We start from the raw sequence: 18,284 nt of genomic DNA on the forward strand, positions 1-18,284 counted from the left end.
CATACAAATATTAAGCAAAATAAGTCAAACAAACAGGAATACATACTAGATGATTACATTCATTTTTTTTGTATTTTATTTTATTATTTTTTTAAACATCTTCATTGGAGTATAACTGCTTTACCATGGTGTGTTAGTTTCTGCTTTATAACAAAAATGAATCAGCTATACATAGACATATATTAGATGATTATATTTAAAGTTCAAAAACAGGTAAAACTAATTCAACCAGTTAGAAAGATAGGGTTGGGGGTAGTGACTGGGAAGGCACTGGCGGGGGTGGGGGATACTTCTGGGATGCTGGTAGTATTTTATTTCTTGATCTAGGTATTACTGATTACACAGATATGTTCACTTTGTGAAAAGTCATCAAGCTGTACATCAGTGATTTGTATTTGTGTGCACTTGTATACTTTCACCAAAACCTTAAGTTGGAAAAAACTAATAGGGTCTTCCCTGGTGGTCCAGTGGTAAAGAATCCGCCATACAATGCAGGGGACGTGGGTTCAATCCCTGGTCAGGGAACTAAGAGCCCACGTGCCCTGGGGCAACTAAGCCCGTGCGCCACAACTACTGAGCTCGCACGCCTCAACTAGAGAGCCTGCATGCCGAAAACTACAGAGCCCGTGCACCCTGAAGCCCAGGCGCAACAACTAGAGAGAGAAAACCCACACGCCACAACTAGAGAAAGAAGCCTGCGTGCTGCAACTAAAGATCCCGCGTGCATCAAAGAAGATCCCGCGTGCCGCAACTAAGACCCAATGCAGCCAAAAAAAAATAAATAAATCTTAAAAAAAACTAATAAAAATTATTTCTACAATTTAAATAACTATATGTAGTTATATATATATAGTACATACACATATAGATATATAAAGTTACATATAAACGGTTTCTAATCAAATGACCATTGTTAATGTAAATGACCCTTACATACTGTCACTTGTACCTGCTCAAATTCTTTCTCTTCTCTCCAAACCATCAACTCAAAATTACTCTTTTGGGGGGAAGAAAAAGTGAAACTTTAAGACAAATTTTAGGTTCAGAAGTAGTAGATTAGGAAAAATAAATATGTAAGGTAAGTGATTCTTGCAAAAATCTTCCACTCTCCCCCTCCTCTGATGGGCTCATTTGGCCTCTGAGGGAGCACTCCTACCCAAAAAGTCTTTCTCCAAATTGCTTATTTCTCCTACTTTTACTGAGCTTAAAATATGAAAATTTGACCAAATAATCAGTTTCTTAAAATGCAAATACATTTCAAAGGATTACAAAGATACCAGTCATTCGCACACAACTGTGAATTAGTTCTGTGTCTACGTTTTTAAATTGAGGCATAGTTGATGTACAGTATTATATAAGTTTCAGGTGTACAACATAGTGATTCAAAGTTCTGTGTCTACTTTTAACAAATAACTGTAAACAAGAAATTTCTTCTATATAAAGAAGGAAAATGAGCAATTCCACAATTTCTTTTATAATACAATTGGTTTGCCAAAAATACTAGATTTCAAAATATAGTGTCTTCACCCATCCCCATTTATTTTAAACAAGTCTTCTTTGATCTTCTCTGCCATGATACAAACTTGAGTGACTCCTACTTACCATTGTTGAATTCTACTCATTTCTAATTTTCCGTAAAGCCTGTAATTTTTTTCTTTTTTCAAAAAAGTAGATCAATTACTAATGACATATATATACACACCAACCCTCAAAACTGTAACAGGTGACTATGCCTTTCCTTTTCCCCACTCCCTTCCTCCTAAGTGTTAAGAGTCTCATAAAGCCATGTGTTCTTACGCATACATATGTATGTATGTATACACATATATACACACATTATATATGTATTTATATACTATGGATGCAAGATACAAAATCAATACTTGAGTGCAAAAAGAATTCTCATATCTAAACCCAAGTAGAGTCAGTAAACCAGTAAAGGCTAAACTCATGCAAGTCAGTTATCAACACATGGTACTAAAGAAACCAATGCCAAAGGTTGAATCCACATAGTAGCCAGTTAATTCCACACAAACTTGCAGCAGTCAAAGATTCTGACACAACCCAACTCAACCATCTGAGTGCTGAGTGTACACCACGGGAAAACTGTGAAACTAAGATTATCACTGTTACCAGAAAAATAATTTTAAAGCACAGTTTCTTACTCCATTTCTATCACTAGAATTATTTCTAAGCTTTGAGAAAAGAGAAAAGTAGGCTCTCTTCACAAAAAAGATGAATGGCACCTCATCTCTAATGATATGTGAAAGTATACATTAATGTTTTTTGGATTTTTTGGGGTTTTTTTTGGCCACACCACACAGTATGCGGAACTTCCCGGACCAGGGATCGAACCCGTGCCCCCTGCCCTGGAAGTGCAGAGTCTTAACCACTGGACCACCAGGAAAGTCCCATTAATGCTTTTTAAGGTTTAGCCACCAGTTGAGAGAATAATGTTTTCTCCTTTTTTGAACACAGTCATACAATCTTCCATCTTTTAGAAGGGCAGAACATTTGGCAACTAGATTTTTAAAAATTGGGAGAATAAACAACTACCTTAAATGATTTGCATTTGCTTTTAACTATGCTATCTTATTTGGGGTGTTTTAAAATAAAAAAATACACAGCACATTCATTTTCAAAGTAAAGTAAATATTTTCAATATTTGCCTTCAATTAAATTATGTAAAGGAAGTCACTTAGTTTCATTTTTCTATTTTCTAAGGATTAAGTTTAAGCACATTTTTTGTGTTAACCAAACTTATATAAAAACCCAAAGCTATGCATGTAAAGACACCAAGCTATGGTAAAAAAAAGGATATTTAGTCTACAAACCTGTCAAAATTCCTACTGAAATCTAATTTAACTCACATTTTTTTCCTTCCTGAAACAGTCCAGTCTATAACTATGAACTAAAAAATGACTTAACACCCTTTATTCATAACTTATGAGTAATTCAAGGGAAATCTACCCTTCTTTGCACAATGAGTGCTTAGTGATCTCATCAACAAACTGGAAAAACATGTGGGCCAATCAGTGCAATCTCATCTGGAGACAAATCTACATGAGGTAAAATTATGATCAGAAAGCTACTCAGAAAACGTGAAACCAAATGATTTAACAATCATTGGCATTGGACTGCTGTATCTGCCTCCAACAGGAAAGATGGGATAGGACAGGGGACTGATGTGCTGCAAGGGCTAGGTTATTCCTTTCTGTAAAAGTGATGGAGATATTCTGCCAAATGTCTTTCAGTATCTTCCCTTGTTTATGGAAAGAATAGGTGATATAAATCAATTTTGAAATTCTTCTCTGCTACTTACCAAGCATATTCACTGCTATGTTAACAGCCATCGTATAGAATTGCTAAGAGGAATAGTATATAAGGAAAGTGTCTGGCACAGACTCTAGTATGTAAGAAGAAACAGAGTCAATGTTTATTATTATTCCAAATACCCATTTCTTCCATTTTCTTATTCTTTTTTCAAAGAATATTTCAATTCATTAGATATAAGATTAGTGATTTATAATTGCAAATCAGTTTGAGGTTATACCACATCACCCAGACTGAATTTTGGGATATGACGGAAACTCTTTAGCAACTCATACATATTTTATCTCTTAGGTTTAGTTTTATAAATGGCTGCTTCAATTCCTTACTATTATTTTTAATATTTAAAAGAGCTGCCATTTATTGAGCATCTACCATATGCTAGGTACTTTACTATCTCTTATCTTTACCATTACGTTAAGACAAGTGTTACCGTCCCTATTTTAAAGATAATAAAGTAAGGCTCAGAGAGGTTACATTGTTTGCCCCATGTCAAATAGCACACTAGTGGTATAGCTAGGATTGGAACCCACATCTAGCTAGCTCTAGCTCTGAGCTCTAGCCATCATACTACCCCCAACTGTCTCATCCCTTATATTTTGCTTCTTTATAATTTTATTTTCAGAGGGTAACAACTGCAATTTGGGGGTACCTTGCTTACAACCTCACATATTAACCAGAGTTCTCTGAAAGACAAGAATGTAATTTAAATGACTGATAAATTTGAGAAATGGAAGGTCTAAAACAGAGTAACCCTTCAGAGACCAATGGGACAAGATAGATACAAAATAAGAGTAACTTGTTAGCAATAAAAGATGGAAAAATAAGAGACCTCAAGTTGAAATAACTCATTACTATAGATTGTTTATTTTCAAAATTAAAACAAATAGAAAAAAAAAGACTGAGAAAATACTCACTAGCCTTGAATTCTGCCAAATTTAAGTTCAAGGGTCCTCACTAACTGGGTCTTTCTTGCCTTACCTGGTAGGTCTCCAAGCTGGTTGGCCTTTCCTCGGGTTTGCCAGAATTTCCAGTAATGAAAGAGACAAACAGTATAGGGACAACCCTTAGGCCTTATCAGCAGAACTCTAACAACAGTATTGTCACTATCCCATTTCTATTCCTCAAATAATTTCTAAGTGTTGAGAAACAGGCCACACACACACATGCACAACGCATACAGACACAGTTGAGTGGCATCTCTCTTCTCAGGCCATGTAAATATTTTGAAGGTTTAGCCACAAGATGGGAGAGCAGTGACCCACAGTACATAATTCCTAAAAGAGGAAAAATCAGGTTCCTTGTCCAGAACTCTTCTATCTAAAAAGGTTGCAGAAGTTCCTTATTCTGTAAGCAGTAGGAAGAACCCGAAGGTAAAATATAATGGGCTAAAACCCCACAGAAAAGTATAATTAGCATGCATGAATAGAACACTAAGGAGTTTCCTGACTGCTGCATATAATAGATATGTAGCTACATCAGAAATATTTCATGTAATACTATATATACTGAACTACTTAATAAAAGTTCACTTAAAAAAAAACCAAACAACTATAATTCCAGGATAATAGGTGAGATTTTAATCCCACAAATATGGGATTAAAGAGACTGATTACATTTTTACTCTATATAATTATTTCAGACTAGAAGTTAAGAGCAAGATCCACTAATATATTGTATTCATTGAATTCCTTCAACTATAAATGATCACAGTTAAAATTTCAGCACTTCAATCTTATGAATTTCCCAATAACTAGAAAATTACACTTATTTTCCAAAACTTCCATATCAAGATTTTCAGAAGTCAAATTTCATCTTTTATTAAAACATAATAAATGAGAAATTAATAGCAGACATAATAATCAATCAATAGACTGATTCCAGGTAGGAAAATTTGGTAGCTGAAGGCAGGTGTAGGAAAGGGACTTTTGAATTTTAAATCACGTGCATTTAACACCTATTCAAAGTAATCAATTTTAACGAGAAACTGAAAATGCTCAGAATACATAGCACTTCTGCAGACTTGTAAGCTTTCCTCATACATACTTCTAAAAAAAGACTACCAAATAGATTTCAAGATAAATTCAGCAGAACAAGTTGCAAAAACTAAATCCTTTTAGGATTTTAAAAGAAAACAAATATATAAAATCCAACCCCACACTACTTTCAGTTTCACTGAATCTGCAATATATTATCAAAGGGTCCCTGTGTGGAACACAAATTATTTTCTACCAGCTTAAAGTGGTATGTGAAATCCTAAACTCAGGATTTTAAATTAACAGCCTAAAAATGCTCATGATTTGTATTCCTTCTTTAGACAGTGGACCATTTCAGGTAAAATAAATGAAGAAAGCATTCCATGAAACACGGAGACTGATTATTTCTCAATGTGGGGTGTAAGAAAATCTCCCCCAAGAAAGGCTTTGAAAGTCCTCATAAGATTTCACCCCATAAGGCTGTTTCTTTCTTCTTTAAACATTGGCCATTACAAACATTCAAATACAAAGGAGGTGTCAAGGAAGTTTTTAGACTAATCAACATGAGGGCAAAGAAGCAACTAAAAACCAGTTCTGACAGAATTTTTGCTTGAAAAAAACCACTATCCTATAACTTTTATTACTATAAAAGCCTTAAGTCCACCCTTTACATGAAATAAGTGATTCTTTTATATAGATTGAATTAACTTAAGTTGCCTTGAAACACTCTCACTTCAATTCCCTACTTGGAAAGCTGTCTGACCCACTATTATGTAACTCTATCCAAGACTCTAATGCAAGAGTTACATATCCATTAAAAGTTAGTAAAAAGTAAAACATGCACACGCACAACATTAGCTGTAGTTCCTTCATTACCTTGTCAAAATTATGAAACCCAGAATATTTTCAAACAAACGAAAAACCTTTCCTATTTAAACCAGAAATAGTGACACTTTGCATACTCCATAAAACTGTTAAAATGAAAAGCATTCTTCTTGGCTAGCTTCTGATCATTATGCGAACTGTACATTTAAAATATAATCAAAATGCCAATTTTCAAAGAATGACATATCTTTTACATAAAACTAGCAAAATCTTTTTTATTTTAGTCTTTTAATTCATCTTAATGTTTCATTCATTTTGAGGCCATTTATTTGCCCTCCAAAAGACCCATAGCATTTTCCCTGAAGGCTAATCAGCAAGTTCTTTCCCCCTCTGTGCCAACATAGAATCTCCAGAACAGTTCCTACCAGCAGCAGCAAAGTAACAACCCTACAGTGAATATGATTTACCATTTGGTTGGGTACATACTGAAATTCTAATTCATGAACATCTTAGTCAGTTTACGGATATCAATGAAAAGAAAAATGACACTCCGGCATGTGACTGCCAACTACCCAGTCACTTTACTTCAAAAGGAAATAGACTTTAGTAGCTAATAATTTCAAACAAATGAAGAAAAGTGACCAAGATATAAGGACCTCAACTAAGTTTGAAAATACACACAAATCGTGAAAAGGAAATTCAGAATTAACATTTAAAAATACACAATGAGACTAAGTTTGGCTGAAAGGATCTGATCCACTGCTAATGTAATTAACAAATCAGTACATCTTGGAAAAGCTTACTTCTAGCAATAGAATCCTTATTATGATTTCAATCCAGTGTCATTGTTTTCTCAAAAAATAATTAGTCAACTCTATTACATATAGTACCAATTCTGGAAGGAGACTTGAATATTATTTGAATGGAACACAGGAGAACCCTGATATGCAAATGTAAAAGGAAATGTTGAAACTACAAATATTTTTAATTTACAAAAAATTTGTAAATGTACCCAAGAATCATTAAAACACATTAACAATAATGTTGCACAAGACCTCTAACTGGCTTGAAACATCACATTCTTTCAAGCAACATATAGAAAACTGCTTTCACAAGGACTATCTGTAGCAGTGACTAGTGAAAACCCTTTAAACTATTTTTCAGATTATCATCTCCCTCTTTCATTTGTTAAGTATTTTGATCAAGTACAACAATAAAACAATTTTTAAGAAAAGAATGTATAATTTTAAAAAGGCATTTAATCTTAATTCCCTTAATCGAAGGAGGTGTGACAACCAACGCACGTAAAATTAACCTTAATCCGCCAACGAAAACACGCAAAATGTCTCCTAACAATTCCCCTCCTCCTTAAAACAACCGTATACATAAATATAGTACTGACCTCCACCCCCACTGAGAGCAGCTTATAAAGAGAATAGTTGCATTTGGAGACCAAGGTGCAACACCCCACCTCCTGCACCTCCCCAAATAACCACATCTTCAAAGTAGAACTGAACATTATTTTTGCTAAAGCAAGAATCCAACCCTCCGGAGCCTCAGCCCTTAGACAATGGTGGTTACCAGACAGAGCTGCACAGTTGAGTCCAAATGACACATTTCACTAGGCCTTGGACACAACACACACACACACACACATGCACACACACTCTCTCTCCCAAGGGGCCAGTTCTAAGGAAGGGGCGTTCAAATCCCACTGGGAGATGGAGGGGTAGCACAGTGGCCTGGGGGTACGCCGGGGGGGGGGGGAAACAGGCGAGAGGGGTGTAGATAGAGCGGAAGGGTAACTGCACTGCACGCGAGGGAGGGGGCTGGAAATGGCCGATGGAGTCTACATTTACTTAAAGGTCTTGATTTAACGGGTCCTTCCCGGGGGTTCTGTAACTAAAGCCAAACTGCGCAGCAAACATCGTGGGGTTGGGAGAAGAGAAGCTGCTCCCCCTACCCCGTGACTTAGGGAGGGGGGCGGGGGAAACAAGTTCCCCGGCCAACACCACCGACCACTCCGAGTCCCCCTCTCCCCTCCTCCACAGGAAGGGGGAGGCTAACAGAGAAAAGGGGGAAAAACAAGTTCCCCAGCCAGCCCCAACCGCCCGATCACTCCCAGCCGCTCCCCCCACCTCCTATTAGAAACGGGAGACCAAACCGTGGAAGACTGCCGAGAAGGGGGAAATCCCACCCTTCGCTCTTCCCCCACCCACCAACAGACTCCTGCGGGGTCCCTGAGCGGGCCGAGAAGCCAGAAGGATGGGTGGGGGGAGAGGGTGCCGAGCCCCCGAAACCAAACAAAGCGCGGCCTGAGCCAGAGCCCGGGAGAGTCGGGAAGCCGCGGCTTTTCCTGCCGGCCGGGGCCCAAACCGGGCTGACACTGCGGCACCGGGGGACCCGCCTCCGCTCACCCTCCGTCTCCCACCCCTGGGCGCACAGGCCGCCCCCGCCCCGGCTTCCCTTCCCGCGGGTCCCGGTCCGCCAGGTGCCCGACCCGGCGGGCGGCGGGGAGGGAACGCGGCCTTACCCCGCTCGCCGGCGTTGTTCCGCTCCTGGGGCAGCGGTGGAGGCGGCGGTGGCGGCGGCGGAGGCTGCTGCTGCTGCTGCTGCGGCGGCGGCGGAGGCTGCTGCTGCGGCGGCTGCTGCTGGGGCGGCTGCGGCGGCGGCTGCTGCGGGGGTTGCTGCTGCTGCTGCTGTTGCTGCACCGGGCGCGGCCGCGACACTCGCCTGGGTCTCCGGTTGGCGGCTCGGACGGAGTTCATTTGCCGGGCTGAGGTGGCGGCGTCGGCGGAGGGACACACACACGCACACGCACCGCGAGCTCCGGGGCAGGAGAAGGGGGTGGGGAGAGGGGGGAGGAAGGAAAAGGGGTGAGAGGAAGGGGAGATGGTAAGGGCGGAGGAGCGAGCGAGACCCCGAGTCAAGAGAAAGGCCCGCGGAGACAGACAGAGACCGAGCGAGGCCCTGCGGGCGGGCCTGACGCACGGGGAAGGCCGAAGCCGCCGGGCGGGGCGGCGGCGAGGGACGGAGACAGAAAGACGGGCAAAGCGAGAGAAAGAAAGAAAGGGCGTCCGCCCGCCTGGGGATCCCGAGGCGAAGCGCGGCGTCGGCGGCTGAGGAGACAGACCCCGGTCCCGCCGACTCCCGAGCGGCGTCTCCGTCGGCGGGGGGAGTGGGCGGGCGGGTGAGGAAGGGAGAAGGAGGAGAAGAGAGGGAGAGAAGGGAGGGAGGGAGCAGGGGGCGCCCGGCTCTTTTTTTTTTTTCTCTTCCTCCCCCCCACACCCCCTGAAAGAGATTTCTGAGAGGAATTTTTTCTCTCTTTCTTCGGCCTCTTCTCTCTCCTCCCCCCCTTCTCTCCTCGGCGAAGGGGAAATGAGTGTGAAGGGAGGAGATAGGGGAAAAAAGAGGCGTCGTCGTAACTCCTCCTTAAAGGAGCCTTTCCTTCTCTTCCTCAGCCCCGTCGCCGCTGCTTCTGCTGCTGCTCCGTGGCAGGAGGAGCCATTGACACCGCCGGAGCCGCCACTCGCCCAGTCGGTCCCTCCCCGCCGCGGGGCTGGCTAGGGGCGCGGGGGAGGGCCGCGGGGCGTCGGGGGAGGGGCGAATGGGCGGGGAAGTAGAGGGGCGGGGATTCCGGCAAAGCAGCCAATGGAAGGCGCTCATACAACCTTCGGGCCAATGGGGCCTCTGCTCTTATCGCCAAGTCCCTTCCTTCAACGCCCTGTTTCCTCTCTCGGGTTTCCTCCCTCCCCAGCCAAGGAGGGGGGAAGGAGGAGAGGGGGAGTGTGGTGGGGCGGGTGATAATGGGGAGGTATCAGGGCATATAATAGAGCGGGGGTTGGGTGAAGAGAGCGCTAGTGCGTAGCGACGATTCTGGGAGAGGAGGTGCTCGGAGGAAAGGGCGGGGGCTGCTGATGTAATGGGGAGAAGTGATTAATCCTTCGGTTCGCCGTTTCAACCTCGGCCCCCGCGCCCCCCGCTCGATCTTTTAAAGCGGAAAAAAGAAGTAGAGCGAGGTAGCCAATCTTTGTAACTTGGGTTTTTTGTGGTAGGTAGGTCCAAAGTCTGAGCTGTAGGGAGCGCTAGAGATTCTGTGCCCTTTAGTCAAGCCGAGGGTATTTGCAAACCTTGGAGATCCACTTCACCGAGCTTGGAGCTTGGTAACCGAAGTTTGGAGTCGGTTCCTAATCGTAGTCTAAGAGGAGTCACCCAAATCTTGAAAAGGTTTTGGTCAATAGGCAATAGACCTTTGGTCAATTTACTTCGGAGACGTGGTCTATATAATGTTTGGGGAAATAATATGTGAGAAAAGGAGAGAAGTAAATGTGTTGAGGTTGTGTTTGCTTTTTTTAAATTTTTTTTATTTTAGATCTCACAAACTCAGAAAAAGAAGAAACCCCAAGGGGAATTTTGTATCTGTATCTGGTCCCCTCAGCATAATCTCTCCCCAAGGAAAACGTGTTTTTATTCCCTAGCTGCTGTTGTGATGACTGAAAAAGTATCCTTTCTTATTTCTCTCCGCTCTCTTTTGTTTATCACTTTATGGAAATGATAAAACCGGCAGTTTACTGATTCTCTGATTTTCGACCTTTGGGTGATTTCTTTCTCTTTTGAGTTTGATCAGTTGCTGTCTTAGGTTTGAGATGGATGGCTAAGTGGTTACAAAGTACGATAAGGGAAGTAAGGGTGAGGGGGAAAGTGTGTATTTTGGGAGTGAGGAGAGGGGCAGGGAAAGCCTGTATTATTGTGTAGGGTGTTTGAGTTCCGGATGTGATATGTGCCTCTACGCAAAATACTTTACCTTTCTAGGTATCAGGGTCCCCTCACCTTTTAATAAGAATTTACTTTGGATTACATAATCCTGTTTTCAATTTTTTTTAATTCTGTAATTTTGAGATGAGCTCTCTTTGGTCCTGAAAATGGAGAAACTTAGATCTACGTTTCCTTCTCAAGAAAAAGTTTGAGGAGGGAGACTTAGAAAACAACTGAAGAACTGCAGATTTTTATGGTTGTTAGCAAGGTGCAAATGGGTAAAATTTTAGATTTGGTTCAAATAACTGTAGGGGAAGAAAGGAAAATTACATGCTATCATACATATTATAAGTGGATCCATAATTCTGATTTTTTCTAAAAATTTACTTTTTTTTCAGAAAGCATTTAGTAGTTCCTTATGTGTATCCATTGCTATGTAAGGTGCTATGGGAGATAGCAAAAAGTAAAATAAAATAAAATAAAATGCAAAATTTGGGGCATAGTTTGTATTTTGGTATGGCAGAGGTGATTTAGTTAATTCAGATGTACAAAGAAAACATAGCTTATTTTCTGTAATTTTTATCCTTCTTGAGTCCCCACATTATCTCTTTTCTTTTATAGGTAGATGCTGAATCTTACAGATTTTATTTCCCCACCTCCCTCCCATTCCAGGATATATATGGGAGTTGAGGGATGCTGTATAAGGTATACATAGATGGAGTGTCTTTCACATCTTCGGCATCCTAGATTTCTAAGTTTATTATGACAGTTCTCAGGCATGTGGCAGTAGGATGCCTTATTTTAACAAAACCAGTATATTATGACAATTTTCTGATAAGTGGAAGTAAAGTGTCATGATAAAGGGAGTGCCTTTTTCTAATTCACACAGTAACTAGTGGGCTGGTAGAAGCCTGAGGGATGGGAAAGCTGACATGACATCAGGGAAAGGCCCTGAGCCATGCATGCCAGTCCTTGTGTCGTCCTTTGGTATGGAGTGTCTGGTATAGTCTGAAAGCAGAACTGTTAGCCTCAGAGATAAAACTGCTCATTTTGTCCTTTTGAGAAGTTGTGCTGCTTCCTTTACTGAAGTCCACACTGAACCATTTGCCTTATACACTGCAACCTCTGTACTGACCCCAGGCCTCTGCAGGTCCATTGATCCTCATGATGCTATTCCGTCTTCTCACTGAGACATATGGGAACTTCTGGATTCCCAGAATATCCCACGTAGGCCTTGATGAGCCAGGAGCTTTGCTTCAGGCTCATCTGTTGAGCCACCTCCCTCCACCAATGTTGCATTATCCTCCCTATGTCGTGTTGAACATCCATCCCATAAGCTGAAAGCAGAGTTCCTGGAAGACTCAGCCTCTCACAGGCATGCCCGGAGAAGCAAACCACTATCCCCATTTTTCTTGGATTACCCTATGTCTATAATATGTGAATACTTCAACTATATGCCTCCAATTCTAGTTTTCACGCTGAGAAGGGACAGGCAGTAAGCACACTGGATCTGATTACCTTTTTCTGTCCCCCTTTCTTCTTTCCATCATTTTTTAGGGCTACAAGAGATGGATTTTTCTAACCCAACATTGTAAATCAACTATATTTCAATAAAAACGTTTTAAAAAAGAGGTGGATTTTTATTCTTGTATGACAAGAGCTTTCCTTATGTACCATATCCTCTTCATTCTTGTGATGGCATCTGCTCTGCTCCCTTTTTCAGAGCCGTGATAGCTGATGGAATGCAACAGAGAAGCTAGTTTAACAATAGTGGAATATCTATTGGGAGATATTAAATATCCTATCCCCATATCACTGGTTCCTACATATTTTTAGTTTATCTTACAGGATTAAATGTTAGAGACTTCTTTGTGAAAAAGTGTTCAAAGCCATCTTAACTTAAAATTGTGGAACTTGGGAGTTGTTAGAACGGGCCTTGGAGATCATTTAATTCTCATTTTTGTATTTGATAGATTAGGAAACAAATTCAAAGAAATGAGGTGACAGAACCAAATCCCATAACTACTTGGTGGCAAAGTTAATACCTGCCAGTCTAGTGCCCTTTCCATTCACAGATATTATAGACTCTTAATTCTTCCAGTGAAAACCTAAAATATTCCGGATGGTTTTAGCCATCGCCAGGTCCACCTGTGTTAGCAGATAATCCTGTCAATTAGCTGCCACAGAAGTTATGTGTGAGAGAGAAAACAGGAGAAAAACTTAAAGGGGATTTTTATTTGGGGTAGGAGTCTTCCAGAATGATTTCAATATACACTTAGCATAATTTCAGAGGACTAAACTCCCTCAGGGTTTGCTCTCTCTTCAAGAATATTTGTGTTTGTTTTTTCTCAACTAATTACTGGTGCTTAACAGGTTAGTGTACTTAAAATTATTTGTTTATAAAACCTATCACAATAGGAGTGTGGAAAAAATAAGCCCTTTCATCATTTTAATACCTGGCAGGTGATATTTACTGTGATTTTTAAACGATAATTTTTACCATTTCAAAGATTCAGCTTCCCTTTTCTCTGTCATTCTGTCATCTAGTCCTAAGCCATCAGCACTCAGTCAGTTACATAAGACACCTGAAAACTGCTCACTCCTTTTATGTCATTTAGGAAATTAGTCTGATCTGAATACGGTTTTCCTGGAGGAATAACCAGCTGTTTAAAATATCCTTGTTAGAGTATGAATGACTTATCTCACTAAGCTGCAAAAATTCATTCTTTAGTACATGCTCAGATAATATTTTATCAGGAAGTGAAAATTAACTTGGAACTAAGGATTTAAATGTAATGTATATGTGGGAAAACCTGGTAAGCATGCAATCAAATGATCCTCATAATAGAGGTTATCTTTAAAAAAAATTATAGAATCTAACTTTAATACCTTTCCCTGTGGAATAATAGAGACATAGCCCTATTAAAAGAAATTAATTATGTTCAAGATTTAGGATGGGCTGTGATAGACTGTTGTAAATCTTTATTTTTGCCTTTTAAAAGGAGAACCCAATTTCGAAGCATTGAGAGATGACTAGGCCAAACAATAAAAGGGTGTTGTATTATGAAAGGACTGGTAAGTGACTGAAGGGTGGGCAGATATGAGTGAAAGACCGTGACGGGGCTCTGCCACTTACTGGCTGTCTGACCTTGGGCAAATTACTTAACCTCTCTGTGCTTCAGTTTCTACATCTGTAAAATCGGTGTGATAATAGTCCTCATTTCATGGAATTGTTGTGAGGATTATGAGATGCTTAGAACAGTGCTTGGTGTGTAGTAGGAGCTCAGTAAACTATTAGCTGTTATTGTCACTGCTGTTGGTATTGATGTTTTTTCAGGCCCTACTTGATGATTTTCAAGATTACACAGGCATTATAAGTAGGGAAGTAGGTATGGCTCTTGTTATAAGGAAATATGTCTAGAAAATGAATGGTATTAGAAAAATATTTTAAAGTACAGGGAAGACAACACCAAAAGGAAAGAGTCAGGCAGAGCAACAATAGGTAGAGATCAGGCATGGGTGGAAACTGATGGGAGAAGACCTATGCAGGATTGTCTCCACTCAAGCAATATTTGAACTGAGGATCTTGTGGCAGATGCAGAATATTCTGACATTTTTTCACTACGGGAGCCTCTCAAGAGAGAGTCTATGGAGTATGTCAGGAAACAAATGCATGGGCCTAGAAAGAGAAAGAAAGGAAGGGAGGGAGGAGGGAAGGAAGCGAAGATAAAAGAATGCAGCTGGAGGTTTATCTGTGTTATTGAAAGAACTGGACCCATTTAAGTAGTATGTTAAAATTTAAACCAGGCCTCAGGACTACCCTGGTGGTGCAGTGGTTAAGAATCCACCTTCCAATGCAGGGGACACGGGTTTGATCCCTGGAGCCCACACGCCACAACTAGAGAGAAGCCTGCGCGCGGCAACGAAAGATCCCGCGTGCTGCAATGAAGATCCCGCGTGCCGCAACCAAGACCCAACGCAGCCAAATAAATAAATAAATATTTAAAAAAAAAAAAAACCCAGCAACTCAGGCTCCATGAAAGGAGTAGGAATTATAGAAAGAAATGGAACAGAAGTGGAAAAAGAAAGGGCAGAAAGTAATACATGAAGTGGCACAAGTCACTCAAGGACTAGAGAATTTGAAAGGTAAAGGAAGAGGGCTTTAGAGGAGCACATATCAGAGGATATATTAGACCCTCTATGATCCTGAGATTATGGCCTATGCAAACATCAATAGAAGCTTCGGATTCAGGAATTTGTTGAGTGATAATCCAGCTAAGATACATTTCAGGAAAGAGGATCTTGGAAGCAAGGTTAATACACCTAAGGGGTTCTAGAACAGGATACAGTGGCAGCAGCTGTGTCATAAAGTTTAAAAAGACTTGGGGTCCTACTGGAGATGGACAAATACCCTGAGAAGATCAGATATAAGGCTATAAGCGTGGACTGCAGGGTTGCCTATCATCAAATGTGCCATGCTGCATTCACTATGGAAAAGGAAGCTATGTCACTCAACAGAGACCAGGCTCAATTTAACACTGGGCTTCCAGGTCAGAAACACCAGATTCAAAAGGGAAATGGAAACAGAAGTGTTCAAAACATGGGAAGGATATCAAGAGAAAGAAAGAAGATTTGGGTGTGATCTAGTAGACACTGAAGATGCTACCACTGTAAACCTCCCCATGTCTCTGTACCCAGTTGGGCCCTATGCCCATTCTTGAGTTAATCTCTGGCAAGCGTGAGGGGATTACTCTTAGGCCAATCAGAATTGCCCCTGAAGCTTCAGATGTGGTCAGCTGGATGGAGGAGATGTGGGTCCCTTTTTGGGAGAAGGAGGAAGATGTTATGTAGAAAGTCAGCCCTGTCCTTATTAAAAGCAGCTATGTCCTATGTCACAGTTAACCTCTTGATGGGAAATTTATCCCATCTGAATTTAAATTCACGTATAGTAGTTGGAAAACTGACGTGTTCTAATAGGCATCCTGGCATGGCGAAAACCAAAATGATGTTCTCCATTTTTTGTTCCCTGTGCGTTATTCCCCTTCTCCCAGATAACACTAAGTCTGCTGCAATCTCTAACAGGCAACAGCAACAAGGGTCCATACACTGGGTTCTAGGAATATTATTTTGTTTGCAAAATGCTGTTACTGCAGGAGTCACATTTGCATTTACATTTATGGGACACAAGATATTCGGGTGGATTACTTCCATTTTGATGGTACTGAAGGTGCTACACCCATGGTAATGGAAGAAGGCTCAGAGTGCAGTGGCTGCTGAGGGATTCCAAACCCCAAGGCATTTGAGGGAGAATCTTCTGACAGAGACTGAAAAGATCAGGAAACTAGGGAGAAGAGTAATTGCACTTTACGGTCTTTGGAGTTTAATTTACACTAGGAAGAAGAATTCATTTTGGGCTTGACTTTCTGTGGTAATTTAATAATGGGGAGGGCTTCACATTATTCCATTTTCAACCATTCTTTGTTGTTTTATTTGGACTTTTAAAAGTATCTTCTCTGTTGACCAGTTTTGGACAATATTATTAGGCATAATTTCAGATGGGGAATAAACTAGGGAGTGAATTTTTTTTTTTTGATAGGTAAGAAGTGGGTTTATTTAGAGAGAAACACACTCCACAGAGAGTGTGGGCCATCTCAGAAGGTGAGAAAAGCCGGGAGTGAATATTTAGCCTAGGGTACAGGACAGCCCTGAAGCTAAATTGATTAATGACCTGTTATGACCCATTACAGAAACTCTTTGGAGAACTAACTTAGCTGTGCATCTCATTGGTCCCAGGAAGTTACAGTGAGGAGCAGTGGTAGTAACTGAAGGAGCTGCTAATCTCTCCTAGTTGGACAATCCTGGCTGAACTGCGGTTTGATTATTAAGGCCCTTTGTTAAGGAGAGAATAAATAATGGGGTATGTGGGGTGTTGTGTAGCATCTCTCCTTGCATTTCTGCCAGAGCTCATGAAGGAGGAAACTTCCATCTAAGCTTCTGCCTCTATCTACCCTCTTATTAGATGTTCCATATGGAAGAAGTGACTAGTCTGGTCAGAGACTCTGGGGACACTTCCCTAGAGGGAGGGATCGTGACACTGAAAGACACTTTCCCTTCTTATAGATCCTAATGCCTGCTATTTCATTTCCTACCCCAGGAGCAGCAGGCTGTTTTGCATATACTTTCTCCATGTAGTAAGGAAATCAGGAGGCGGGGTGGGGGTAAAGGAGTGAGGGTGGACTACTCTGCTAAGGAGGCTTAATCTTCCTCCTTTTCCCTCTTGATTCCTAAATTCGTGGGTCTGGCAGTCCAGTCTCATCACCTGGTCAGGCACCTGGTCAGGTAGGTGGACTTAAGCTCAGCTATTAATACCTAAGAACTTGAGTCTTATTCTTATCCTTAACTCTTACTCTGCTCTCTTCTGGCACACTTGAGGAGGTCACAGGACTTAGATTTGGGATTGGAAAAGCAAGAGGCCTCACTTAGATCTCTTGGTCGCCACCCAGCGTTGACTCAAGCTTCACTTTAAGTTGTATACTTCCTGCTTACTAATAAAATGGTTCTGGGGTTCTCATTGGGACATAGTACAGGTGTGCATACTTCCTCAGGTAAGCCAGCCAGAAGAAGAGGTGGGGGTAGGATTTGAGTTTGGTATTCTACTCCAAATTTCTAACACAATTTTTGGGGACAGATGGTTATTTTCTACATTTTAAAGCCATGGACATGTCTTACAAGAGGTTGTCTAGCTCAGAAATTCCCAAAAGAAAAATGAAGAAAGAATAAGAACTTCAGAAAAGTTAGAACTATTTTTGTGATATATAAACTAGAAAAAAACAAAAACAAAAGAACTTGTAAATATTCAGTATATTTTGAGTAAGACTTTGTGGCTGTAATTTACCTCTATGCTTGATGAGTAATATTGCTATTCAAGCTCCAGGTGATGTAAAAAATGTAAAATGAAAGACAATTCCAAATAAGTGGAAATATTGTTATATTCAATGCATGTAATAGATTCTTTATTTTAACCATAACGAGCTATACATTTTATATTAATAGAAAATGAATTTTTTTCTGCCCTCAGCTATTTAAAGAATATTAGCTTGAGGGGGTGCCAAGTTTGAGGGGGAAACTTGCTCTTTCCCTCTATCATGTGTCTAGTGTTGCTTAGTTTGTGCCACCTACTGCCCAGCTCTCAAATTCCATGGCTCTTTCTGAAAAAGATAAGCTATTGTGGGGCTTCCCTGGTGGCGCAGTGGTTGAGAATCTGCCTGCCAATGCAGGGGACACGGGTTCGAGCCCTGGTCTGGGAAGATCCCACATGCCATGGAGCAACTGGGCCCGTGAGCCACAACTACTGAGCCTGCGCATCTGGAGCCTGTGCTCCGCAACAAGAGAGGCCGC

General features: G+C 41.2%; 1 protein-coding gene across 1 annotated transcript in view; it reads right to left on the reverse strand.

The window, feature by feature from the left end:
• FBXO11 (F-box protein 11) overlaps positions 1–9,674 on the reverse strand; it is a 101,557-nt gene extending 91,883 nt beyond the window's left edge. Inside the window, exon 1 of the mRNA XM_068565018.1 lies at positions 8,665–9,674. Coding sequence (XP_068421119.1) covers positions 8,665–8,899 — 235 coding nt within the window. The 5' untranslated portion in view covers positions 8,900–9,674. The remainder of the gene's footprint in view (positions 1–8,664) is intronic.
• Positions 9,675–18,284: the final 8,610 nt, after the last annotated feature.

This window comes from Eschrichtius robustus, chromosome 15 (assembly GCF_028021215.1).
Source record: "Eschrichtius robustus isolate mEscRob2 chromosome 15, mEscRob2.pri, whole genome shotgun sequence".
Lineage (NCBI taxonomy): Eukaryota > Metazoa > Chordata > Mammalia > Artiodactyla > Eschrichtiidae > Eschrichtius > Eschrichtius robustus.